The sequence below is a fragment of the Eptesicus fuscus genome, chromosome 18, assembly GCF_027574615.1.
Source record: "Eptesicus fuscus isolate TK198812 chromosome 18, DD_ASM_mEF_20220401, whole genome shotgun sequence".
NCBI lineage: Eukaryota > Metazoa > Chordata > Mammalia > Chiroptera > Vespertilionidae > Eptesicus > Eptesicus fuscus.
Window position 1 is genome coordinate 2,921,738 of NC_072490.1, and position 27,129 is coordinate 2,948,866.

Genomic DNA, 27,129 nt, shown 5'->3' on the forward strand with positions numbered 1-27,129 from the left:
GAAACCTCCCCAAGCCTCCTCCTGTCAGCCGATCAGCGAAAGCCGATGCCCGGCCTGCCAGTGCCCGGGCCGTGGAATGCCCACACCCCGCTTCTCCCCGAGGCGCGGCACTGCTCCTGGCTGTGGGCACCTCCGACTGAGCGGAGCCAATGCCGGGAGACCCAGCCACCAGCATCCACCCAGCATCCCAGCGTCCCCTGGTCCCTGGCCCTTCAGACACCGCGATTCATTTTAAAGAAAAAATAATATTTATTTGCAATATAAACAAAGTCCCGTCGTTGGCTCGGGATATGTGTGTGTGTGTGTGTGTGTGTACATATATGTAGGGTCACAAATTTTCCTTCATAAGGTCATAAAGCAAAACTGGCCCTTCTTGGCATACTCTCAATTTACACAAATCTGACACATCTTTCTGGGTTTTTCTTTTTAAAAGTAAAAAAAGAGAGAGAAAGAGAACCATGAACAGCATGGAACCTTTTTGTCAATTTCTCGACTGTGGCAAGATTTGAATCCGCTGCCTTGAAGAATCCCTGAAAACAACCCCCGAGAGGTAAGATGCAGTGGGGCAGAGGGGCCACGGGGCCCGGCCCCGCTCAGGGACCCGGCCGCCCGCTCCCCGCCCTGGCCCCACGCGGTCCCGACACCCGGTAGAACTGAGGCTGGAGAAGGAACAAAACCGGAGGGGCTAACGGAATCCGTGGCTTTGTTCTGTGGATACTGGGGGTGGGCCGGAGGACAGAGCCCTGCGCCTTCACTGTCCACCCACCCTCGCCCCTCCGCGCCTGCCCGGGACGGAAATGGGATGGGGACGAGGTTCCTGGTCGCAGAAGGCATGGGCAAGATGGGCGCTGGGCAGGCCTCACTGGACCAAGGGGCTGGGAGTGGCAGCTGACCCAAAGCAACAGCCAGGGGGAGGGAGACACCTGGGAGGCAGGGCGGGGCGCCCCCACCTGAGCTTCCCCAGCCACTGGGCCTCCACTGTTCCAACAAACAGAGACAGAAGTAGTGGGTTTGTAGAGAAGAGGCCCGGGCCCAGGCCCTCCCAGGGGCTGAGCCCCGAGGGCTAATGCTGCTGCTTGCGTCCCGTGCCCCCCCTCCCCCCCCCGCCCTCCCAACGGCAGGACAGCTCCTGTCGCGGTTAGTCTGCGGGACCTGAGGGGCGGGAGGGAGGGCAGAGAATGCAGAGACCACTGGCCCAGCCCCACGGCAACTGGCCGCTGTCACCAGACCAGCGCAGGCCACGGGGGCGGGCCGGGTTGGGGGACGTGGGTGCGACGGGGTCCCCCCTTGGAGAAGGGCCCGCTGCAGAAACAGGCTTCACACATGTGCAAAATGCATTTGGTCAAGGTCAACACGGGGTTCGTCTTTTCCATTAAAAAAAGAAAACAAAAAGCCAATAACGGCAATTTGGAAATGGAAAGAAAAACAAAACTGAGGACACTTCTCTCTCTCGCAGGACAAGAACGGGATGAAATACTGGGTTATACAATCCACTGCTGCGTGTGGCCTGAAAATAACACTTTTCGTTAAGAAGAAAAGTCAAGAAGACGTGGCCTCCGGTGCCGGGGCTTAGGGTTACCTGCAAAGTAAAAAGTAAACTGGGTCCGTGGTGTCTTTAAAAACCGCCGCCTGGCTGGGCCATTCGCAGGAAGTGGCCTGCGGAAGGACGGACAGGACGAGGCCCGTCTGACTCCGCAGCCCTGAGTCTGAGGCAGGGCCCCCCGGAGTCCCGCGCGGGGAGCGCTGCTGGGCTCCGTCTGGATGGTGAGCGCTCGGCACCCGTCGGCGCGGGTTCCTCGGCGCCCTGCCCTCGCGCCGGCCTCACGTGGGCTCCAGGGTGTTGAGGGGGAACAGGGTGTGGTTGGTGGGCGTGGAGAAGTAGAGCTGCTCGCTGGGCGTGTGGTGGTCGCACGGGCTGCTCAGCCCCAGCGTCCGCTCGAAGTCCAGCAGCTGCCCCATGAAGTTGAAGTTGGGTGAGATGTTGGACTTTTTCCTCTTGACAAAGTCGTAGGCGTCGTTGAGTGACAGGTTCATCTTCTGCATCAGGTAGGCCACCGTGACCGTCACCGAGCGGCTGATGCCCGCCAGGCAGTGCACCAGGACGCCACACTTCTTGGAGCGCGCCTCGTCTGAAACACACGGGCCAGGGTCAGGGCGCCTCCTCCGAGGAGCCGCGGGAGGGCGGGCACCCAGGGTGGCGTGGGGACTGGCTGGTGCTGGCTCTCTCCTGCGGGACCGGGTGAAGTCCCACATGGCGGGACCGCGGGGAGGGCTCTGCCAGGCGTCAGCACCAGGCCGCTGGGCTGGGCGCCGTGCCTCAGCGGCTCATCCTCAGAGCAGGCCCGTGAGCCGGCCTCTTACAGGGACCGAGCCAAGTGAGGCCCCAGACAGGGCTGTGACGGCAATCCCTGCTGCTCCCTCCGCTGCCACAGTGAGCTGAGGTGTCACCGGCACCCTCCCGGTCACCTGCACCCACGGCTAGTCAGCTGATTTACAGACGAGGGAGCAGACCCAGGGACAGAGTGACAAGCCCCAGGCACAGAGGCTCCTCCCAAGTCGTAGCACCCACTATGGCACCCCATGGGCACCCCTCAGAAAGGGACTAGGGGCCCTGGCCCCGCAGTTGGCTCTGGCTAGCCAGGGAGGGACGAGGGCCTCACCTGAGGGTTCACAAGTGGGGTTCACTGAAATGGGCCCCCTTACTCCCCCAGGCCTACAAGCCAGTAACATCTTCCACCAACCAACCAGGTTCTGTCCCCCCCCCCCGCCCCCCCGCTCTCAGGCTCCTCTGCCTCGGATAGAAGGAGCTCAAAAAACTCAGGTGGAGCCACTGACCCACTCCCCTGTGCTCTCTCCTCCCCTGGACCCAGGGCAGCTGCCCCTCTCAGCGCCACAGCCGCGCCAAGGTCACAGATCAACAAGAGGCAGTCCAGGGCCCTCAAGCTCCCACTTCCCTGCCTGTGAGCTCACTGGGCACCAGGCATACAGTTGGTGCTCAATCAGTGCACTCCTACACGATGACCCACCCGGGGGTCACAGATCGCCCCTCTCACCTGGTGCCCACAGCTGTGGCCTGGCAGAGCTTCCCTCCCCACCCCCAGGGCTACCCAGGGCTAAGCATTCAGTAGGTGCTTAATCCAGACTCGGGGACTGACAGGGGGCAAGACCAGCAGGGGAAAGCAGATGCTGTGGCTTCACGTGGAGCTGTGTGGTCTGACCTTGAGACTGGGGGCAGAAGGCAGGTAGAGATGGGCCTCCAGCGGTGACATACCAGGATATGGGCAACGCCCGGCCCCCAAACCCACTCCTGTGCGATCCAAAGTGAAACCACTTCCGCGCTTTATTTTTAGCCTCGGGGTGTGGCTGAGCAGTGGGGGGCTGGTGCTGGATCCTGTCCCGCTGCGTCCTATGACGCCTGGGCCTCAATTCGCTCCTCGTCAAGTGGGGAATAACATTCCCCCATTACACCCTGTTCCGTCCCCTCCCCAGACAGAGGGGCTTTCAAGAAGGAGAAAGGCATCCACAAGCCAGCCCCAGCCCCTAGAAACCGGGGTCCCTCCCCGCCCCTCCCTCGCTGGGGCCAGCACAGACGCTGAGGCAGCACCGCAGCGGGGGAGGGGTCCTCCCGGGCAGCCCCAGCCCCTCCCCTAGGCCTCCGCTTCCTTCCTTCCTCCCAGCCAGGCACCTAGTTTTGGTTCCCAGTAAGCCTCCCACTTCCTGTTATTAAAGCCGGCCCAGCCCAGCTGACACCCAACGCCCTCACAGGACGGGCCGCCAGCAGGGAAGCCCGCCCTGGCCGCCCTCCCTGCCCCCGGAGGCGGCACAGGCTCTGGGTCCCCATTCACGGGTCCCTTCCCCGCTCCCTGGGGGAGGGGGGCCCGGGAAGACGGCCCCCAGTCCAGCAGCGCCCAGCTGGCCCAGGAGGAAGCAGGATGGGTCAGAGATAAGGCGGCTCGTGGAGCCCCAGTCAGCTGAGGCTGGGCTGTAGGAGGCTCCAAGCCGCACAGCGGAACACGCTGCTCTGGGGGCGGCCTTCCTCGCCTCCCCCACGTTCTCTCTACACCCCATTTACTCCAAATGAGCGCCGGGAGCATCTGGGGCCCCACCAAGGCGCTCGGGGTCCCCACATTCGAACAGCTGCCTGTTTGGGGTAGGCCTCTGGCTCCAGACCCTCCGTGAACTCACTCAGGTGCACAGTAGGGCCCACGGAGGCACCGTGACAGCCCCGCCTGCAGACACGTGTGCTGGGGCGTGAGGCAGAGCCAGCGAGACCCGTGGGAGGCCCGAGAGCTGTGATGTTCCGGCTCATTCAGCCTGAAACAGCAGCCGGAAAGGCCACGCCGGACGGGGGGGCCCGCGGTGCCCGAGACCCAGGGACTGCCCAGACTCGGGGGCCTCGGTGACTCACGGCGGGCATGGGTACACCCATGGGCACACGCTGGCACATGCAGGGCACACACAGGCCTCGGCAGGCCCAGAGGTACCCAGTCAGGCGTGGGCTACACCCAGAGTCCCGTACGCATCTTGCCGCGCCTGCCCACCCTCCCCACCCAAAGCACAGCAGCACCTACCGATGAAGCTGATGGCCTCGGGGAAGAACTGGGAGAGGTTCTGGCTCCAGTGGTCGGAGATGGGGATCTGCTTGTAGGTGAACTCGCCGCCGTGCTCGAAGGCGTTGGGCAGGTTGGGCGTGACGTTGAGGATGTACTTGATGCCGTACTTGCCGAGCACGTCCAGGTTGGTGGAGTCCTTGGCGCAGCCGAGGTAGAGGTAGGGCAGGATCTGGACGGGGAAGGCCGGTTGGCTGGACGGCACAGGACTGCCGTCCGACTCGGTGGCACTGCTGGGCAGCTCTCGGTCCGACTCCCCGTCGGAGCAGTCAGAGCTGATGCGCAGGCCCCCCAGGCCCAGCACGGAGGTGGGTGGCGAGCTGCTGGGCGAGGACGAGCTGTCCACGGTGGTCTCGCAGTGCTCCGAGTACTCTGTCTGGAACTTGTTGAAACCACCTGTGGCCAGGGCAAGACAGGGTCTGGGTGAGAGGCTGTCCGTGCCCCTGGCCAGTGCCCCGGCCCAGATGGGGGCCGCACAAGACCAACGATACTCAGGGGTCCCCGTGTCAAGCACCATCACAACAGCCAACATGGGCTGTGCCCCAAAGTCACACATGTACCTTCTCCTGTTTTCCCCACACCTGTGCTATGACCCACTTCACAGATGAGGAAACTGAGGCCCCAGGAGGTGAAGGAACATGCCTGAGCTCCAAACCCTTACTCATCAGGCTTCAGGGCCCCAGCCACACCACCAGCATTAGGGCCCTGAGCACAGGCCCCAGCTCCTCCCTCCTCTGCAGCTCCTCTGCGCACCTGGCCCTGGGTCTGCCCAATAACGGCCAAGTGGTAAGGGGAAGCAGACAACCCCATGGCAGGCCAGCACTGGCAGGTCTGTCTGCAAACCGCTTATAGATGAGCCTGCAGAGGCCGGAGCTGTGTCCCGGTTAGAAGCAGAGGCCTGAGCCTTGGATTGGGAGTCCAGAGCTTGCCCCCACCCCAACCAGAGTCTGTATTGGCCAGTCATTCCCCCTGGGGGAAGATTCATAAGAGGCTCCAGCTCTCCAAAACCCTCCCTCAGAACACAACACCCCCTAGCCTTGGACCCAGGGAGGGGGAGGGCCACCAGGGGCTTTACAGGGAGGAGAGGTGGGGAGCGCCTGCAGCTAGGCTCGGGCCTGAGGGTGCCGCAAGCCTCCCCTCCCTCCCGCCTGCCCGCCCGCTGCCAACGAGAGGCCATTTTGGAATGTTAATTGGAAACACCGGCTGCAGCCACTCGCGGCCCCCCCCCCCCCCTCCCCAAGTGCTGCTCCCTCTTCTGCAAGCTCTGGGGCAGCAGTCTGGATCTGGGGGCCCAGAAAACTAAGGCCAGGGCAAGGAACACTCCTCACAGCCCCCCGCCCCCCGCAGAGGCCTCCAAGAGGCGGTGATCCCCAAGCAGCGAGCTATGCGGGAATGCTCAGTCCCCCAACCCAAATGTCCCTGTGCCCTGGGGGCGGCGAGGGTGCTGAGAGGCTCCTGTCTGGACCCTGGCCTTCTAGGGACACGCATTCCAGGCTGGAGGAGCGGAACCTGGGTGCCTCTCGCCTTTGAGGGTCCCAGGATGGGTCCCTCCCTCCCCCGAGGGGCTCAGCTGGAAGTTGGGCGCTGCTATGGCGCCAACAACAGTTAAAAGGAAAGCCCAGGCGGGGGAAAGTTTGTTCAGTCCGCTCGAGTCGGACCCAGAAAGGGGTGCAGAGGCGCCCCCCCCCCCCCCAACACACACCAGGCTCAACCTTAGGGGCCGGGCTCCGGAGAGGGGCGGATGCGGGCCGGGGGCGACGTGGCGCCTGCGGGGCAGCCTGAGCGCGAGGAGAGAAAGCCGCCTCGGGCGGGGGCGTCAGGGAGCCGCGGGAGACCCCTAGCCCGGCCGGGGGTCCCGGTGCCGCCCTCACCTTGGAGGTAGTAGGCCTGGCAGCCGTCGTCGCGCAGCTTCTGCAGGAGCAGGCCGAGCACCGAGGCAGGCGCGCCGGGCTCCGGCTGCCACTCGGCCGTGGCCTCGTCGTAGAGCAGCACGGTGGCCGCCTTGCAGCGCGTGGCGAAGCGCTCCTTGTCCGCGTGGTTCGGGATGATGGAGCGGATGGGCAGGTTGCCCTTGCGCAGGCGGCGCAGCATGAGGCCGGGGATGGCCAGGTTGATGGCCGTCTCGATGTGCGACGACTCGAAGAGCTCGTGCGGCCGGCAGTCGAGCAGCAGCAGGGACGCGCCGCCGCGCGCCTCCAGCTCCTCCTGAAGCCACTCGGCGCTCTTGCACGGCATGGTCCCCGCACCCGTCGCCGCGCCCGTCCCGGTGCCCGCGCCGGGTCCCGCACCGGGCTCCGACCCCGCCCCGGTGCCCCCAGCCGCCGCCGTCCCCGAGGCCGACATGTGCGCCCGCGCTGGGGGGCCGCGGACTTGGTTTTTCATGGGGAGCGCGGGTGGCCCGGGGCCGGGGCCGGGCAGCCCTGCCCAGGGACGGCGCCCCGGCCGCGCGGGCCCCAGCCGCGTCTCCCGGCGCCCGTCTCCCGCCTCGCTGCGCGCCCTCCGCCCCGGCCTCCCGGCCTCCGTCCCGCCCGGCCCTCCGCGCGCGCCGCGGCCTGACAGCCCCAATTAAACGGCGGCTCCGGCGGTCGCGCGCCGAGGCGTCCTCCAGGGGGCGGGGCCGCAGGGCCGGCGCCTGGACTTAAAGGCGCCGCGCCTCCGCCGCCCCTCCCCAAGCGGTACGCGGGCGCGCACGCGGCCGGTGCGCCCTGGCCCTCGCCCTGACTCGGCGCCGCCGCTGTCTCGCCTTGCCCGGAACCCGCTCTGACCCGCCTAGAGGGCCCGGCCAAGACGCCCTCCTGGGTCCTCTATACCCGCGCTCCCAACCCTACAGGGCCCTACGGTGAAGGGCTGCCTTGGGGGCGCCCTGCGCCTGGCACCCCCTCTCCACAAGAACAGAAGCAGAGTCCCCCGGGGGTGGGGCGGTCACGCTGAGCCCACCTCCCCTTTTCCTGTCTGTCAATCCCACTCATTCATTCTCTCAGTGAGTTCATTCTATAAGAGGAAACTGACCGCCTACTACGTGCCAGGCAGTGTGCTTAGGCGGCCACCGTTTCAGGTGACTGCACGGCCCCTGTGATGGCCACAGGCTCCGAGACCTGAGCGAGGTCTCACCCCAGCAGGCCTGAACGGGAATCTGCACCTCGACAGCGGGCGGAGCAGGACGGCCCAGGGCCGCGCCACCCTGGGCGGGCAGGGGTGGAGAAATCCTGAAAGGACCAGTCCTAGGAGAAGCGAGCCCTTTAAGAAAGCTTTCCAAGCGGAGCTGTGACAGGCACCGAGCGAAGCGCCACGTGACTTTTGCACTGGGGCGGGTGGGCGGGGAGCGCTCCTTTATAATCGGCTCTTCTCCTCCCCCCCCTTCCCAATGCACCAATCAGCTTTCGTGGTGGGCGGGAGCGCGTCGCGCAGATGGCCAATCGCGGCCAAGGGAGAGCGTGGTGGGAGGGAGGTGGGGCCCGCGGCGGGTTCCACCCAGCGCGGGAAGTGGGCGGGGCCTCCGGGAGCGGGCCGGGCCCGTTCGCCGGCGGGCGGGGCGGGGCGGAGGCGGAGAATGGACCCGCAGGTAGCGCTGGAACAAAGCCGCTCGACTCGAGCGGTGCGCGTGCGCAGGGACCGCCGCGCTTTTCCTACGGAGTCGGGCTTGTCTACCCGCGTGGGGAGCTCGCGGCCGGACCCCGTGGTCTGTCTAGACCGTCCCCTGCTGCAGAGCGCCCCCCGCTCCTGCGGGCTCACCCCTCCCGCTCTGTCCGAGGCCAATGGGCTCACAGCCACCTGGCCTCCACCCGGAGCTGGAGGGAGCCGGGGCTGCCAGGGGTGGGGGCCGAGGCGCTGAGATTTGCCTCCGTAGCCCGGAGGGGTTGAGCTTTCCGCTGACCGAAGCCACGAAGAGAGTGGCCCTGGAGGGGTCCTGCTTCCTCAGTCTTCCCTGCGAAGGGTGGTCTACCCGAGGGCTTCTCCCGGGCCACCGGGCTGTCTCCATAGAAGCAGGGGCCTCTCCCACAGGCAGCCCCAGGCACCCACAGCATGACTGTCAGATGCTCTTGCCGGGGCCGTGCTGGGCTGCTGGGCGGACACCTCCCTGGGGTCCCAGGACCTGTGGGAAGCTTCCAGGGCCTGAGAGGCCGGGACCCAGGTTCTGCCCTGCCCCTTGCTGCCTGGTTGTGCGGTTGTCACCTCTCTGGGCCTGGGTTTCCCGGCTACAGAAGGGCGCTGGCCAGGACAGCACCCAGCCAGTCCGCACACCCTCTCTGTTTGGGAGCTGCTTCTGCCGGCCAGGGCAGGCGCTGGTGGCCAGGGATGGAAGCAGCACTCCTGAGGAGTCCCGAGGACCCGGGGCGGGAGGGACCTGCTGGCCGGAGAACCGTTCAGGGTGGAGGAACTTCCCTGCAGCAGCACCGGAGGAGGGCCTGGCCAGTGCTCTCACTAGTGGGGGCACAACTGAAATGACCTCCCCTGCACCCCACAGTCCCTGGCCCCGTGCATGAGGGAGAACCGCCCTGGAGAGAAGAAAGGAATTCCTGCCACCCTCACATTGGCTGCCACGGCTCCTGTCTCCCCCCTGCACTCCTCCGGAGGGGACAGACACCTGGAGGAGAGACCTGTGTGGAGCTGGAAGAGCCCCCCGGGGCAGGATGGAGAGAGGCAGGGTTTGGCTAGGTGTGGGAGAGCCTATGGGGAGGGGTGACAGCGGAAGCATAGGCATGGAGGAGAATGAACACGGCCACAGGCGGGGCCCTGGGCCCCCTTCACAGGGTTCCTGAGCGGAAGCCCAGCCTCCAGCCTCGAACAGCAGGACAAGTGCATAGGATGGGTCAGGGGGTTGCCCCTGGGTGTGTGGGGCAGGGTGGGGGGACCGGAACCTCTGATATACAGAGCCCAGAGCCCAGCAGGAGCCTGCCCAGGGTCGGACAGCAAGAGGCTAGCGTTGTTCCTGCCCAGGGACTTGCCCTGCCGCTCGAGCCTCCCTCAGGATGCTGGGAGCGGGAACCTGGTGCCGGGGGACAGGCCTTGGGATCCGAGACAGGCCTCCCTCTCGAGACTGTGGCCGTTCCTGCCCTCAGGGGCAGGCCCTCTCACCTGCAGCCCCAGGAGCGGCGCCTGCTCACAGGCCCATTCCTCCTCCTGCCATCTCTGTGGCATCCCTGTTCACCAGGTGCCAGGCCCGAACCTGAGGCATGTCAGGAGCCGCCCCGAGCACACGGTGAAGGACCGTGCCAGTGGGCGAGGCTTGGCTGTAATGGTGGGATGTTTGATGTGAGCTGAGACGTGCACCCCATACACGTCTGCATGCGTTAGTGACCCGGAGCTGTGTCACCAAGAAGAGCCTAAGCATCTGAGAAGCAGACGCTCCTTTTCCCACTGGTGTCCACGATCTCTCGGAGACGGGCACCATGGTTTGAATGGCATACACTGGAGGAGGAGCAGGAAGACGAGGAAGAGAAGTAGGAGGAGGGAGAGGAGAGGAGGGGAGAAGGGCCGGTCAGTCCTTCCCTCCTGTCCTAAGAGGCCAGCACTCATTTAGGGTGAGCTCCTGCTTGCTCCCCGGAGGCAGCTTTCCGAGAGGGGCTACTTCCCATCCCACGGTGAGTGTAGAGCAGGGGCTGGGGCTGCCCAGGGCAGCTCCATGGTGGGGGTGCCATCGGAGCCCTGCCTGAGACTCAGACTGGGGGGCCCTGGGGGACCCTTGGGAGAGAGGACCTCGCCAAGGAAAACCAAAGACCAGGACCTGGCAGGAGGGTCGCCAGGGCCAGGAGACTGAGGGCTCCCCCCCACCCCCACCCCCCGCTGCCGGGAGGAGGCAAAGGGGGAAGGATGAAGACAGCCCCCCTCCATGTGTGCAGACCTGTCCCAAGCACCTCCTGGGCCGGGGAGTGTGTAGGACAGTGCGTGGGCCTCAGAGCGGGACAGACCAACAGCATTGCTCCCTCTCCCAGCTCCTCACCAGCAGGGACCCCAGGCCCTTGGTCAACCTCCCCATGTGGGTTCCCCCCACGGCCATTCTCCCAGCCACATACCCAGCCACCACTCTGCAAAGCTTTGTCCCTGCAGACATTACCGGTCAATCCCAGCACTTTATCTCTTGCCGAGCCATCTGCCGGCTTCAAAACCCTTCTAAGTAGGCATGACCAGTTGATTGACTGTGGTAGACAAGGGATTTCAGACCCACGTGCTAAGGCCTCAACTCATAGCCAGACCAGCCAAGGGCTCTCTGTCCCCACCCCCAGCTCACTCACCCTGACCTGCTCCCTACTGCGCCCCAGACTCAGCACCCGGCCTCCACCACTTCCTCATTCCCTGCCCCCACCTCTGACATCAGCGGCAGCTTCTCAGAGGCACCACGGCACACTGCCCCCCCTGACTCATCCTCCCCGTGGGGCCCCTGTACCACCCTCTCTACCCACCTAAGGGCAGTTCGGTCTGCAGGGGGCTGGGGTGGGGCACCGGCTGCCTCGAGCCCCACCCTCCCTCCACTTCAAGCTCCTGTCGGGACAGGTTCCCTAAGGGGGCCGGGGCCCCGCTGGGCTGGGCGCCTGGCAGGTGAGTCTTGGGAGCTGTGCACGGGGCTGACTCGGGACTGATGTCAAGCGGCCCGGTTTCTGTCCTGGCGCCAAGGCCACGCCCTGCGCCGCAGTGTCCACCCCCTCCGCCCTGCCTTCACCCCAGTTTCCCCAGGGAGGTGGCGGAGCGGCCCGTCTGCTCTACAGATGGGAACGCTGAGGCCCAGGAAGGGAAATTGTCTAGCCCCAGGGCCTGGCTCCCGCCCAAGCCGGTTACTCACTTACCCACTGGGCCTGGGCTGAGTCACGGTGGTGGCCCAGGTGATGGGAAGGAAACATAAACACGGCGAGTGGGAGGAGGCCTGAGGGAGGGTGGATGCGCCCCCCGGGGTTCCCAGCTCTGAACTTCCCACCACAGGCTCTGGGCGTCCGGGCAGGCACACACCTGACTGTCTCCGTCATGCTCCCTGGGCCCCAGGTCCAGGCTTTGCATCAGCTCTGGGAGGGCTGTCCACACATTTGACAGATGGGGAAACGGAGGCCCCATGGGGCTGAGCCCCAGCCCGAGACCCCGGCGCTGGCTCTCGCTGTGGCCCCTGCGGGAGGAGGCCTTGGCACGGCCGCAGCGAGGCCCCGGCTCTACCAGCTGTTCCGTGTCTGGGCCACCATTGCAGGGGGACACGCTGGAGGTAGGGCAGCCACTCGCGCATAATGAGAGGGGCTGGGCGTGCACAGCTTAGGTGCTGTCTGTCAAAGGCCTTCCATGTCCCCTGGCCGGTCCTTCCAGGGCCCAGGTGCAAACGCTCCTCTCTCTAGTCTCTACGCAGCCCAGGCCTCTTCCCTCTCCTGGACCATCTCACCAGCCTCATCTCCGCTCCCTGCTCCATCCTCACAGTCCGCGCTCACAGCAGCCGGAGGGATCAGGGGGAATGCGGATCGGACCTGGCCCTCCCCTGCTCCAAAGCCTTACGTGGGTCCCAGCACAGTCCCTTCGGTGGCCAGCATGGCCCTTGGTCTGGCCCTGCCCTCTCCCTGCCTCAGGCCTCCTCTGATCGATCGCTGCCCAGCCCCTCCGTTGTCCTGCCCGCTCTCTTCAGGGCCTTTGCACGCAGTGGCCCCTCTCCTCGAACCCTCCTCTCCAGCTCGTTCCTCGGTCTGCCTTTTAACCCTGCCCCACACCACCTGCCCCCAGGGCTCCGGCATCCTAGGCTCCTGTCCGCACACGGTCCTGAGATTTAAGGTGCCCTTGGCTCTCCCCGCCACGCGGGTGGTTCTGAAGCCCCTCATTGCGTTCCCCGCGGGCCTCAGCCTGTCCTGCATGACCCTCGGTGAGAGGACGCCCTGGCCAGAAGGCCCCACCAGGCCTCAAGCCGCAGCCAGAGTCTCTGGCACAGCGAGGGCTCTCCTCCCGCTCAGGTCTGGGTTCCAGTCCTGCGCACTGCCACCTGGACGAGGGGCTGGGCCGGGTGGGGGTTCTGACTCCGCAGGGAGCCCCACTTACTGGCACTGAGCACTGAGGCCGTGGAGGGTCAGAGAAGCCCCCGGAGCCGGGGAGCTGGGTCCAGTTTCCCGCCCCCAGGCTCCAGGTGAAGGCCAGAGCCCTGTGATCTTACATCCCCTCCCCGCTGCAGGCCTTCTGGGCAGCACCCCAGGAGCCCACATGGACTCTGAGGACGGAGGCCTGGGCTTTGGGGAGCAGGGGTCCTCAGCTGCCTGCCCGTCTGGCCCCAGGTCACCCAGGCCTTCTGTTCCAAGCTTCTGATTCTCCTGAGTGTGCGCCGCCCCCACTCCAGAAAGGGCCTGGGTCCCCGGTCACTGAAGTGGGGGTGGGGGTGGTGGAGGCTGGAGGGCATGGTAGGCAGGGAAATGGCAAGGGGCTGGGGGGAGGGCCCGTCTGGCTTTGCCCAACTAGCCTGTAGTTTTGGATCAGGAGGGCCAGCGGCTCCCCCAGTCAAGCCCGTCCAACTTGTGAGGCTGGGAATTCCCAGCACCTGGCGGGCGGATGTGCCAGGGCCTGGGCCGGGCCTGCCGAGGGCGGCCGAGAGGCGGTGCGGGTAGGTCTCTAGCTGCCCGGCCTAACTGCCTCGTTAGCGTCTGCCTGCTGCCCAGGCCTGTCTGATCCTCACCCACGGCCCACACAGCCCTGTTTTTCAAGAATCCCTCCCGGGAGGCGCTGAGGCATCCATGGTGACAGTGACGGTAACCACGTGGCCGTGCTGAGGCTGGGAAACGTCCTGGGAGTGGGAGCCCGGTTCAGGGGTGAGGTCGCTGGGTTGAGGCCTCAGTGCCTGCCCCGTCCCGCCCGTTTCCGGTCAGTGCCAGCGGCCCAGTCCCTGCCTGGCGTGCGGCTTTCCCGTTCCCAGGCGGGCAGCCCACAGCACCAGGGAAGTCTGGGGACTCTCCTACCTGGCCTGGCCCCACCCAGCCCTATTCTTGCCACAGGGGCCCCACGACCTGGGAGACCCCCTTCCTGTAAGAACAAGGGTCTCCTGGGAGCGAGGAGGGGTCCAATGAACTCTGACTCTCAGGGCTCCTGGGCCAGGGGCCAGGGGCCAGCTCTGCCTGAGGCCACAGTCCTGGCTTATGCCGTCTCCTATCAGAGGATAGCACTGCCCTGCCCCCCCTCCCCACCCCCCCCTCCCCCAATCTCCAGATGGGGCGGCCCCTGGCCTAAGCCCTCAGGGCAGCACAGAGCCCAGGCTGGAGGGGTGAGGAGAGGAGAGGGCAGTTTGGCCAGAGGTAGAGTCCTTCCTAGAAATCTTCCTGGGAACCTCAGGCCCCCCCCCCCCCCCCCCCCCCGCCCAACCACCAGGCCCAGCCCAGGAGCTCAGGCTGGGGAGCGGGCTGGATCCCCCCCAGAGCTGGGGACACAGCCGCCTGCCTGCTGTGGAATCGGGAGGCCCCTGGAGGTGCCTCGGCCGCTCCATCCCCAGAGGGGGGCACTATTTCTGCCCACCTAACTCCCAGGGTGCAGGGCCGCCGGCAGGGCCTACATGGGACTGTCGGGGGAAGGGGCTCCTTGGATTAAGGTACTGGGCTCAGAGCCCACCCCCCTGCACTGCAGGTGGCAGGTGGCCTTGGCCTGGTCGCCTGCACCAGACGAGGGCAAGTGCTGCCACTTGCCAGGCCTGCACTGGACACAGCGGGACAGTCCCACGTGGCCCTCGGATGACCAAGTGAGTGCCGTGTGTGCTGGGACAGGGCTGGGTGAGATGTGGGGGGTGGAGGTGGAGACTGGGGAGCTTGACCTAGAGACTTGGTGCTAATACTGACTTGATCATTGCTCCCGCCTTGGGCCTCAGTTTCCTCCTCTGTATCATTCAAGAATGCCGTGATGTCCAGCACCCATGGCTCAGTGGTTGAGCGTCAACCTCTGAACCAGGAGGTCATGGTTCACTCCCCGGTCAGGGCACATGCCCGGGTGGCGGGCTCAATCCCGTGTGGGGTGTGCATGAGGCGGCTGATCAATGATTCTCTCTCATCCTTGACGTTTCTATCCCTCCCTCCCTCTCCCTTCCTCTCTGAAATGAATACAAATATCTATAATAATAAAAGGGTAATATGCTAATTAGACTGGACGTCTTCCGAACGTCTTTCTTGACGAAGCCTGGGCAGGAAGGAAGCAGCCCGGGGCCCCGGGTGCCGGAGGGAAGCTGGTGCCGGCAGGGGGGTGGGGGGGCTGGGGGGATGAGGAAGGCCTACTCTTGCACGAATTTTCTTGCATTGGGCCTCTAGTATTAACACTAAAAATAAAAGACGTTTGTGAGGCAGGAGGAAACACCAGGTGAGGGGCCGCCCTGGGCGGAGCACGTGTCCTGGCTCAGCCCTCTTGTGCCTGGACAGTGGAGAGAGGGCCTGAGGGCGGGCAATGACCCCACCCCACCCCACCCCCACCACGGGCAGGCAGCGAGTGTGGGCAGAGTGGGCTCCGAGGCGAGGCTGGCCCGACGGGGAGGGACACGGAGACGGGACCGAGCGGCTGCCCATCTGTGGCTGTCGTGGTGGGGGTGGCGCAGGGACACGCCCAGCACCCGGCCTGCCCGTGCAGGTCCCTCCAGTGGGCAAGGCTCTGCTCACGGCCTCGCGCCTCTGCCTGTGCCACGCCTGCCCTCTCCTGAGGAAGGGGAGGAGGATCTCGGTCACGGCCCTGCGTGACTCGTGGTGCTCCCCCCACGCCGTGGCCTCAGCAGCCCGGCCTTCCCTCCCTTCGCTGTCAGCCCATTCAGTCCCACCCTTTGCTCTCTGACCTCAGGGAGCCCTTCCCTCCAGGCTCTGACCCAGGTCTCCTGCCTCCTCAGGGCCCTTCCTGCGGCGTTGTCCAAAGTGGGATCCGTGGAACCCCTGCCCGCCAGGTACGCCCCGATGAAAAGGCTCGTGTGGTCAGAGGTCTGGGAACTGCCGTGAACGCTGTGGCCCTGGCCGCACAGCACAGGAGTGCGTTAAAGGCTCTGACAAGCACTGCAGGCACACAGCGGCCTTTACTCTGTTCATCTGGCGTTTCCCTAACTCTGGTGACCACAGCATCGGTTTCCCCACAACCTCTACTCCCAGCTCAGCCCACGGGCCCATGCCGTCAGCGTGTTCTTCAGGGAAAAAGGGGCCTTACGCTGCCCGGCAGCTGTTCACACCCCATTTCTCTTCTCTGGACTCCCCTCTGCGTTTTCAGATGAGAAGCTGCTCAGAACCCCACAGCCTTCTCTGCTGTCACAGCCCGAAGTCTGCTTTTCACAAGGGGTCCAGCTGCCCAGTGGGACCGGCTGTCCTGGCCGGGCCCCGGGGAGGGGGGCGATTAACTGGGTGCTGCAGAGCAGGCTGGAGAGGGGCGAGAGGAGCCCGACGCCTGGCTGGGCGGCCCCCGCCAGCTCTTGGCCGTGCCCACCCCCGCTCTCCGCTTGGGGGCTGTGGACAGGGCCCCTCCCCACGTCCAGGCCCGAGCTGGGTTACAGCCCTGAGTCTCCTAATGAGTTCCACATGCAGCGGATGCCTCCGAGAGGAAGTGGGAAGGGGCTGGGAGGGGGAGAGGGGCCTGGGCCGGGATGGGGAACATGTGCTTTGGATGAGGAAGAGGAGGACGAAGGGCAAGGGCAGAGGAGACAAGAGCCCGGAAGCCTTTTTCCCAGAAGTCCGCCCCCCCGCAAGGTTGACCCCAGCCTCCCAGGTCCCTGCAGAAGGCCCCAGTGGTCTCTTGGGGTGGGGAGACCCCTTAGAAGGCCCAGGCCTCTCCTCAGGCAGAAGAGCCCCCCATCCCTGGCTCCGCTTGGTTGGGTTCTGGGCCATTAGGGGCGGGACTATGGGGGGGCGTGGCATGAGGAGGCCCCGGCACAGCCAGTCAGCCAGCAGCCATGGCTCATTCACAGCCACCGGCTGACCTCCCCCCAACCCCCCTTACCAGAGCTCAGGGTTTACCGAGGCCACGGGCTCTGCCAGCCCTAACCCACACCTCTGCCTGCCGCCCTGCTAGCTGGTGGGCAGGGAGGTCTGGCTTGTGAGTTGGCGGCCCCATCCTCTCTTCCTGTCCAGGGGGGCTGCGCATGGGCACCCAGATTGGCCTGGCATCTGAAGCCTCCTCAGGGAAGGGCTGTGTGGGCGCCAGGCTGGCGTATGGGGTGGGGTGCTCAGTGGCAATTAGGGAGTGAAGCCTGAGGGCCTCATGGGGTACACGTCCCCCTCGCAGGAGCCCCAGGTTGCTGGTGACATGACCTCTCTGAGCCTGGAGTGGGCCTTGCAGCTGGCAGGACTCTGATGCTGGGGCCCCGGCCTTCAGCTCCACCTCAGTCCCCTCCCAGGTCGTGGTCCAGAGCCCAGCAGGGATGAAGCCTGCTCATAGAACTTAGTGCAAATTGAGCAAATCTTCCGGCACCCCATGTGATGGAGCAGGAGGCTGAAGCACAAACTAGTGAAGTCAGAGCATTCCTGGCAGTGGGAATGGCAGGTGCAAAGGCCCTGGGGTTGGAATTGGCCTGGTGTGGCCAAGGGACACGAGGGGAGTGACCAGTGGTAGGAGATGGGGGTGGGGATCCAGCAGGTGTCATGGCTGTAGCGGGTGCTGGAGTCACTGGAAGGCGTTGGGCAGGGATGGCATGAGCTGTCCTACAAGCCTTTTTAGTGTGTTTTACTCTCACAGACTCGGGCTGCTATGTGGAGAGCAGTGGGCTCGTCAGGGTCAGGACAGCCACATGGAGGGATGACAAGGCTGGCCCCACAAGCTGTGTGTCCTCAGCAGATTTGGGGTTGCCCCAACTCCCCGCGAAAGCCTCCAGGGATGGGGAAGCCATGACCGCCGTGCGGCTGAAGGCCTGTACCTGCCCACCACACACCGGCAGGCCCCCCCAGGACTGCAGCCTCCTCCCCGCCCACTGCTCGCCGGAGAGCACGTCCTAAAGTCCTAACAGCGGCCCGTCCTAGCAGGGCTGGGGGCCTCCTACAGCACCTGCCAGGCCGGTTAGGGCAGCACCCAGCTTGTAGCCACCTGCAGGGGGCTTATCACCACCACTTACCACAAGAACCTGAGGCTCAGAGAGGTCATGTTGCCACGTGGAGGTCACACAGCGGGCCAAAGGCAGAGCCTGAGCCTGAGCCTGAGCGGAGCCAGCCTCAGCTCCCCACCCAGCGGGAGGCAGCAGCTGCCTCATCTTGCCGCTCGGCAGGCGTCTAGCTCTGCTCCCATCTGGACGAGAGGCCGGGAACCTCCCTAGCTCAGTGGCTCTGACACCCCCTCCCCGGCCCCCAGGGCAGGTGTGTTGGAGGATGAAACCCTCCCAGCTGGCTGCGCCCCAGCCCAGTGCTGAAGGGACGGACATCAGGCACAGGAAACTGGCCGGGCTTTCCCACGGAGGCAGAGGGCGGGGCCTCTGGAAACCCCGGAGCCAATGGGAATCAGATGCCTGCGGTGGGGGATGGAAACTGGGGGGGGGGGGCAGCAGGGAAGGGGTGGTGTGTAGGGGCTCCCACTGTCCTTGCTCCCCAACACCGAGCGGCAGCGAACAAGGGTGTCCTGGCCTCAGAGCGGACGCACCAGGGCCATTTTTGCTGTATGGGCCCTGGGGATGGGACTGAGGCCTTACTCAGAATGAGCCATTTCTACGACAACCTCAGTGAAGTCCGTTTTAATGTTCAGATTCGTTTGCCCTGGTGAACACACAGGGAGAAATCAAAGCCACCACGAGGCCGGCGTGCTTGTTCCTGGACCCACCGAGTTAGGTGGGCCCGCACAGGCGTCGGTCCGAGTCAGAGAAGACTCAGGCTCACCCACCCAGGAGTCCACGCCCAGGCTGAGGCAGGAACAGTGGGCACGTGGCAGAGAGAAGGACAAGGCCCCGGAAGGCGAGGGGAGCAGGGTGGCTTGGGGCCACTCCTCGGAAGGCTGGGCCTCAAGACTCAACTCCAAAGTAGCAAACATTTCCCAGTGGCTCCTCCACCGAACCGGACGTGGTCCCTCATGCCTGTGCACTGCGGCGTGCCGACGGGTGTCCATGGCTAGGCGGGGCCGCCAGGGGCGGGCAGCAGGTGGGCAGAGGCATGACCCCTGGGCTTGGGACGGACCTGATTCCTGCAGAGTTGAACCCCGTTTATTTACCTGAGTCCCACAGTACAAACCCCAATCAACCGAGCTCCTGATTCCACCCCCGATCACGGTGTCACTCTCTGCATGATTAGCTGCTGGTTCTCCAGACACTGCTTCAGCTTGTCCTCCGTCAGCGTCAGCCGCTGCTCCAGGATGGAGACCGTCTGCAACACAACAGGGGGCAGGCTCAGAGGGCGCCACCGGCGGCCCCGGGACCCGCAGCCAACCCTGCCGCTGCCCCATGGCCAGCTGTCTGCTCTTCCCACCCCGGGGGCTGCCCTCATCTCTGGTGGCTGCTCGGACAGCTCCTGCCCTCCTGCCCACCCCTCCCGGCTCTGGATGGCTGTGCTCTGATGTCGTGGGCCGGACAAGACACCACAAGGCACCGGGAGGGAAAGGAGGGGGCGGGTCCCACAGCCCTTGTCATTCCGAGACAAGCAAGGTCAGGAATTCGTGGCCTGGCGTTTAGACTGGAGTCTGGGGGCACAGCCACCTCCTCTGGGGCCAGCTGTCCATGAACAACCGGACACCAGCAACCACCTTCATTCCAAAGGTGAGGGCACGGCGCCCACAAACGAAGGCCCCCCCCCGGGGCCACCCACACCTCAGGCCCGGGCCACTGCAGGACGGGCCGCCTCGGGGAAGACTAACTCTCATCTCTGGGCCGTTTTCTCCTCGGTGACGGGAGGGTGGCGCTGAGCTCAGAGCAGTCCTGGAGCCGAGGTGACAGCACGGGGCCAGCTTGTTGGCTCGGCCCACAATGCCTGTCACCACGACGGCTTCCGGAGGCTGAGCCCTTGCTCCCAGCACGCCCGGCACGATGACTGGCCTCCAACGCCCGCAGCTGCTGGGGCTCCACGTCCTTCGTGGGCCAATCTTGCAGACGTGGCCCGGCTGGCGTGGCTCAGTGGTTGAGCATCAACCCATGAACTAGGAGGTCGCCCATTCAACTCCCGGTCAGGGCACATGCCCAGGTTGCAGGCTCGATCCCGGGGGGGTAGGGGGGGCGTGCAGGAGGCAGCCCATGGATGTTTAGATGTCTCTTTCCCTTCCTCTCTCTCTAGAAATAAAAAAATAAGACTCGTGGACCCGCTCTGGCTCAGGACAGTGGCTCTGGGCGCCCGTGTGCTCCCCAGAGGGGCTGGCCCACGCCCTTAGTCCTCTCCCACTGGCCTGCCCCACCTGTCACCGCACCCCAGCACTGCTCAGCCCGACCCAGGCCGGCCATGACATCTGCGCCCCACTAAGGGAGCCTGTGCGTGCCAGGCCACACCCAGCCCTGGCCAGTCCACTGTGGGCAGGCATCGAAATGGGTCAGATAAGAAACAAGCTTTCTATGAATTTTCCCGTTTGTCGGTGGCTTTCCCAAGAGGTTTCGCCACCTTCCCCGAGGGCTCCGAGAGGCACTGGGCCTCGGTCCAGTCCCTTCGCTTAATGAAGCGCGACCTCTGGGAGGGCGCTTCCCCCTCAGGCTGCTGTAAACCCTCCCAGCGCCCGCACCCCCACAGGGGCCCACACCGGCCAGAGAAGCGAGAAGCGCTGCCTGGACTGTGAGCAGACCCAACCCCGAGGCAGAGCTGAACGGGGATGTCACTCCCTCCGGCGGGGGAGGGTCTGCATCTCGGAAAAGTGGTGGAAACAGCCCTGGCTGGTCCAGACCAACCAGCGTTCCTGAAGTTTCCACTGGCTGCTGAGACACTCAGTGAGCCAAGCTTCAAGATCACTCTTCATCCAGACTTTTCCCGACAGCCCGGCCTCCAGGCACGGCGGGGAGCCCGCCTGCCTTCCCTTCCCCCGCCCCCCCCTGAACTGTTCACAGGGACCCACTTTCCCAACGCGGAGGCAGTGGATGCCAGGCCACCACAGGCATGAGGGTGCTGAGGGGACCAAAACCAAGATCACGAGCCAGGGGTGTCCAGCATGACCCCCGGGAAATCCTCCTGGGAGAGGCTGCCAGGGCGTCTTACTCAAACCCCATGCCCCTGCCGAGGGGAGACGTGTCCTCTGTCCTGTGGGGGCGGCGTTACCAGGGCCAGCGCTCCTCCCTCACGGCTCAAGGTGCGTAAGACGCTTCCTCTGACACCCTGAGGGCCTCCGAGTGCAGCACAAAAATCCTGTTTATTTTTAGTCCCAAAGAGCCGTAGTGAGACCCAAAGAAGCTGCCCCACGCCAGTCCGCGGCGGCTGTCGGCATCTGGACCCGACTCCGAGTGGGGAGCACAAGGCAGGGGCCGGCAGACCTCTCCGAGCCTCCCGCCTCTTCTCTGGGCACGGAGTTTCCAGGAGTCTGCCCCCGGCGGGCTCAGGGTCCTTAGGGCTCTGGGACCCAGAACAGGGGAGCCCAGCTCCCACAGTCCCCCACACCCACCAATGGCCCAAATCGGCCAATTGGGATGCCCCGTGTGGGCCAGGGCCTGGGTGTGGATCTCTGCTGGCCTCCAAGTGACCGAGGGTGAGCCTCCACTCCTGGCGTGTGTGTGCAGGGCCGAGCTGTGAGGGGCTCGGGGGCGTGGCCGTGGCCAGGATTCTCCCTGGGCTCCTGGGGGTGTAGGGCGGAGCTTGCCCTGCGGAGGCAGTCAGGTGTGCCCCGAGGAGGACCCCGGTCGGAAGAGGGAGCGGCCCAGGCGCCTCAGGCCGCCCTGTCCCTGTCCAGCTGAGCTGCGCGCTCCCCGGGCTGGGCCTGTTTCCCAGCCCCCACTGCCTCTCGCCGGCTTCCTCTGGAGGTGGGTCTGTCCTCATTCTCTGGCAGCTCTTTCTCAGTTCTCACTTCCACTTCCTTTCAGGCCTCTTTCTCACCCCCTTTTCACGTGTGGCTGTTTGGGGTGCAGGGTGTCAGTCTGGCCCAGGAGACTGAGCTCCGAGGAGAGCCTGGGCCCCTGCAGGACCTCCTGCTCTGGGGCTGATGCCTGCCTGGCAGCCCTGGAAGGAGAGCTTCGACCATGACGGGGCCTGGAGGCCATTGGTCAGAAAATCTCATTACGTTTTCTGAGACATCCAACTTTTAAAAATGCTTTTAAAATAAAATTCAAATGGTAAGTGAAAAAAAAAAAAAAAAAGACACTCCAAGATGAGTCGAGGGAAATGCATTCCAAATAAAACATAGCAGGTGCAAAGGCCCGGGGGCAGAGAAGAACATGACAGTCGTACAAGTGCCAGGAGACCAGAGTGGTTGAAGAGGGAAGAGAATGCGGTGGCCACAGGAAGGTGGAAGAGGGCTCTAGGGCTCTCAGCCAAAAAGGGACAGGAAAGGGGAAGCCTCTACTCCCTGGCCTGTCCCCCAACTCACAGGCGGAGCCAGGGAGGATGGCGTCCTGCAGGCCGGTGGCCAATTTTCGGAGCGCTGGCTCCGGAGTGAGCTCTGGGGAAGGGCCTTGGCCTGGGACTGCCCGGGCTGCCCGGCCCCACCATCAGCAGTGAGCCGAGGGAGCGAACAGGCGCTTCCACGCTGACCAAGGGCGCGCCCTCTGAGCCAGGTCCTTCTAGCAGCTGCTCCTCCTCCCACGGCCACTGCCACCACCTCCTGTGTGCGCCCCACGAGCTGATGTAGTGGGAAAACTGGAGCCGTGGCTTCTACAAAGCACGAGGGACCAAGGGGCACCCACCAGCCCCCTGATGTCACCCACTCCCACACGTCTCTCAGGTGCCTGCCACGTGCAGCAAACAAGACTGGCTCCCAGGCTCCCAGGCCTGGCGAGGCCACAGGACCGGTCCTGTCTGGGCTGGCTTTGGGCAGAGCAGCTCCCCCAGGACTGACACATTTGGAGGAAGGAGGAAAGAATGATGATCAGCCAGCCACTCTGTCTCGTCTCTCAGCTCTCTGGCCAGGGCCTTACAAAGTGCTTCTGCGGGTGCGCCTGGCTCTCGGCTCCCACTGACCCCTAATCCCGCCATCTCGGGACTTCTCCGCGCCCACATCCTGCTCCAAGCAGGGCCCTGCGTGGGAACCGGTTCTGTGGACGAAGTTCCCTCCTGGCCTCCTTGGAGCATGGACACAGGCAACACAGGTGGACAGGGCGGCTGGGCCAGATGACGATGGAGGCACAGGGCCGCCCTCCGTCCACTGCCACCCCCTCACCCGCTAGGCTGGGGCACAGTGGTGAGGGGAACTGAGACTGCCTGGAAGGTGCCAGGGCCACGTGTGGGCAGAAGCTCAGATTGAGAGAAGTGTTGGGCGAGGCAGTCGCTGGGCAGAGGCCAGGGGGATGGGGAGCTCAGCAGGGGCTGACGGGGGTGAAAACAATACCACGGTCAGGCCCCACCCGAGACCCCCGGCCGCTGTGTCCGGCAGGACACCTCTGCCCCAGCTGGCTCCTCCTGCCCAGGCGCCCCCCTGTCCCCATCCTTACACCTCGCCTTCCTGGTGATTCCTGGGGCCTCCACATTGCTTCCGCCACGTCCCTGCCCTTCCGACGGCTCTGGCATTCGGGTGGTGTGGCATTCACCTGGCACTCAAGGCCTGTGCCGCCTGCGGCTATGTTCTTCCTGCCCAAACCCCGCCCACCGGGGCCTACTCCGGTCCTCCTGCCCGAGAAGTCCTCCAGGTCGCGGCCCCACCTCCGGAGCTTGCCTCGCCCAGCACATCCCGGGGCAGCGCGGCTGTGGGTCCGTGGGAAGTGCTGTCAGAGTGTCTCCTAGTCCCCACCCTAGTCAGGCATGGCCACACGGGTGCCAGAGCTGTGGAGCCAGGGTTCGAATCTGAACCTGCTGAGTGGACTCAGCTTCAGATCCCTCATCTGTCCACTGCAGCTCGTAGGGCGCTGTGATCCTGTACTAACGGCCAATATTTAGGTGGCACTTGTCTGTGCCAGGCTGGGCACAGGGCTGCACATGGCTCCGCACCTCTTACCCTCACGAGGGCCATGGCTGAGCTGGGCTCTTGGGGGAGCTCTGGGCCCCAATGGGGCATGACGAGGCCCGGAACACGCCAGCCTGTGCTCAGGCCTGGGAGGGTTGGAATCACTGGGGCACGTGGTGGTCTGGCTGCTTCTGTGACGGAAAGTTCCCTTTAATCATTTCCAGGCTTGCGTTGATTTGTGCTCCTCCGAGCCCCCCAAGGCAGGAGCCAGATGACTGGGGGACAGAGGGTCCCAGGTGTCCTGGTCTCAAGGAGAGGGCACAGTCACCGGGCACTGGTGCCAGGCCAGAGAAACACCCTGGGCCAGCCACTGGCTCAACGCCCGTCTCGACTGTGCCACACAGAATGCCGAACTTCCCTTTGGTTTCATTGCACAAACGGGGAAATGTGGAATTAATCTGCCCTCAGCATGGTTTACTTCACTAGGATTCTAAAGATCTAAAACAGATGCACTAAAAGGGGCTCTCTCTGCTGGGGGGTCTACTGAGCCATCAAAACAAAGGGGCCGCTGGGCCCAGCGCCGGCCCCGCTCCTGCCGCTCCAGCTCCGCCGCTCACTGCGTGTCTGTGCGTGTGCGCGCACGGGCAGGGCTGGCCCGCTGCCTCTCAGCCCAGCCGGGCCGGACTCGGGTCTCAGCCCGGGGCAAAGGCCAGCGCTCGGGCAGCTTCCTGCCGCAGCCTGACGGCAGCAGCACGGGGGACGGGTTTCCTGCTCCCCACTGGCCTCCTCTCCCAGCCCAGCTCCCCACACGATAGGTGCACGCTGAGTGCTGAGTGCCGAGTGCCCGAGCCCTGGGGACAGAGGGCAGGCCCCGAACCAGCCGCCCAGGCCCGAAGGCAGCCCTTGTGGGGCGAGCCTGCCAGCTGGGGAAGAACGCGCCCCCAGCTGGGGTCTTGGACCTGGCGGGCTGGAGCGGAGACAGCGGTGGGCAGGCTGGAGGGAGGACACTCCTGGCCTCCGCGGAAGGGGGTGCACCCAGGGGGACAGGAGTCCAGGAAGTGCTGTTCCTCCCCTCCCACCTCAGGAGTGACGTGGGGACTCCCCTCGTGCTGACGCCTGACGCGCTCAGCGCCATGCAGGCCCGTTCGGGGCTGCCTGTCTCACCACAGCACTCACATAGCCCCTCCCATGCCTGGGCTTCACCCTTCCTGGAGGGCACGGGGGTTCCCAGGAGAGCGAGCGCAAATCTGGAGTCCCCGCTCCCCCGCCCCAGGCCTGCTGGGCCTCACAGGAGAATCTCAGAGACGCCTGGCCATTCCCAGGCCCCAGCAGGCGGGCAGGGAGGGGGGCTTTCTGTCACGGTGCAGACGATGAAGACAGAGCTGCCCCCCAGCCCCCCAGCGCTTCTGCATGTGCAAAGCCAGGGGAGCCTGCGGATCAACTGCCACGAAGAGACAGGGCTGGGACCGCGGGCGTCAGCCGCCCAGTGTGTCCATGGCGCAGAGCAGAGGGTGCCGAGTCCGGCTCCGGGAGCAGCTCTAACAGAGGAGTCTCTCCTGACGGAGGCGCTGGCCGAGGGCGGCCCTATCCGTGCGGGAGGGAGGACAGCAGACCCAGGCCGGGCCAGGGGGCCACGTGCTCATGTGGAGGGGCCGCTCCTGTGCAAACAGCACCCACCGCCCCTGCCTGTGGCACTGCCGCCTGCAAGCGAGGCAGAGTCTGCACACATGACACGGGACCATGGGGGGGGGGGGCTGACTCACGCTATACCTTCCCAACAAGCTCAGCTGGGGCACACCTGGAGGACTGAGCTCGGCCACCTTCCCACCAGCGTGGAGCGAGACGCCTCGCCTGAGTAGCCCATCAAATAGGGAACTGCCAGGACCACGGGGCGGGGGTCATGGTGTCTCGAAGCAAAGGGTCATCCTCGCCAACTCCCCGAGCCGGCTCCTCAGTTACTACCATTCCGAATGCTGACACAGAACGAGCCTTCCATGCGCCCCAAAAACAGCGACAGGAAGCATTTTTAGCGTTTTACTCCTCTGGATCCAAGGGAGCTATTTTTAACCATCTTCTCAGACTCCGAAGTTCTGAAGTCTGTCCTCCGAGGTCCTAATGCAGTCCTCCTCCCGGCCCCTCCCTCGCTGCAGAGAGCACCTGGCTGCGCAGCTCCCACAGGTCGGCGGGGCCTATTCAGTCTCAGGCCTGCTCCCCTCCCTCCCCTCCCCTCCCCTCCCCTCCGATGCCTGAGTCTCAGGCCTGCTCCCCTCCCCTCCCCTCCCCTCCCCTCCGATGCCTGAGTCTCAGGCCTGCTCCCCTCCCGGCACGGGCCTTCTCAGGCTCACAGGCTCCAGATGTCTGACGATGAGCCGCAGGCCCGCCCCCCCCCCCCCCCCCCCCCCCCCCCCCCCCCCCGGCCCCGTCTGTCACTGATGTCAGCCTTTCCCTCATGCCTTTCCTTCCGTGGGTCCAGGTGTGCAGTCCCAGCCGGGTCCCTGGGACACGCTGGAGGCTGAGTGACACGGGGGGCTTCCTCCCTCGCTCCAGGCCAAGGCAGGAAGGAGGCTGTGGCCCTGTGTCCGTTTCGTCACAGACTCAAGGGTCCTTTGCGTCCCTCCCACACCCTCACTCTGTCCGAGCTGAACCAAGAGAGGGGTCTGCACCCGAAGCCAAGGGGGGAAGGGCCTGAGGACCTTTAAACCTTGCTTGTGCCACCCCTATCTCCCCCACACCTGCCATGTGGGGCTTGGCTCGTGGCCTGGACATGCTCAGGGCCCCCAGGCCTGCAGGCGAGCTGCTCGCTCGGCCAGGACGCTGCTCCCCAGGATGAAATGCCCCACTGGCCCCCCACATTGCTGGCCGCCACCTCATCAGGGCCCTTTACGGAAGCTACTGCCCTACAGGCTGTTAGGAGCTGCCAGACCCACGCACGCTCCACGGGACGGGCCCACGTCTGTCCTGTGATGAGGGTGGTCAGTGCCCTAGCGCCCCAGGGCCAGGCACGGCCAACACCTCCCACAGGCTCACCTCCTTCAGGGCTCACCACGCCCACGCCCCTCACACACACACCAGGCGGCTCCGAGGATAAGGGCAGGGCCAGCTCCAACCAGAGCCTGGGCCCCCCTGCCTTGACTGCAGCCGAGGGTGGACCGGCGGTCGCGTGGCCTACCTGGGTGAGGACGTCCAGCTGGCCCACGATGTGCTCCAGCGTGCTGGTCAGCGCCTGCGGCGTGCTGGCAGGCTCCCTCGGCGCGCTCGGCACCGACTCCTGGCTCCTGGCTCTGCCCGGGACGTGGAAGTCCACATCTGGCTAAAGACAGTGAAAGGAGGGGCCCTCAGTCCTGGCTGAGCTGGAGGGAACACTGAGCGAGGAGTCGCCCCTACGAAGGGCTGGGACACCACGGGCAAGAGGAGGAAAGAGTCCGAATGTTCAGGAGGAACGGCCACAGGCGGGACCCCTCCGCGGGCGCACCCTCTGCAGCGCCCCCTTCGGAGCAGCAGGAGGGGAGCAGGAGGGCCGGAGGGTACTGGCCCTGGGCTGCTCCTGACAGGGCTGGGGTTTCTGCCAAAGATCCTTCAGACCCCAAATGTAGAAGACATTATTCCCCCAACCCCACCACACTGCGGGCAAGTGGCTTCAGGAGACTCATGCCGGTCCACACGT

The 27,129-nt window shown here is 65.1% G+C and overlaps 2 protein-coding genes across 4 annotated transcripts in view; both read right to left on the minus strand.

The window, feature by feature from the left end:
• Positions 1–225: 225 nt before the first annotated feature.
• DUSP7 (dual specificity phosphatase 7) lies at positions 226–7,159 on the minus strand. Its single transcript, XM_008155116.3, has 3 exons — positions 6,482–7,159; positions 4,572–5,006; positions 226–2,129 (listed from the first exon to the last, which is right to left on the minus strand). The coding sequence occupies exons 1-3, from the start codon at positions 6,990–6,992 to the stop codon at positions 1,822–1,824; spliced, it is 1,254 nt and encodes a 417-aa protein (XP_008153338.2). The 5' UTR covers positions 6,993–7,159; the 3' UTR covers positions 226–1,821.
• Positions 7,160–18,198: 11,039 nt separating this feature from the next.
• Positions 18,199–27,129, minus strand: part of POC1A (POC1 centriolar protein A) — a 32,558-nt gene continuing 23,627 nt past the window's right edge. For 2 of the 3 annotated variants that reach the window (XM_028132356.2, XM_008155100.3), the window contains exons 10-11: positions 26,635–26,775; positions 18,199–18,835 (exon numbers count right to left, since the gene is read on the minus strand). In XM_028132356.2, the coding sequence (XP_027988157.1) occupies positions 18,737–18,835; positions 26,635–26,775 (240 nt within the window). In that variant the 3' untranslated portion in view covers positions 18,199–18,736. The remainder of the gene's footprint in view (positions 18,836–26,634; positions 26,776–27,129) is intronic. The other variant, XM_028132372.2, reaches the window with a different exon arrangement.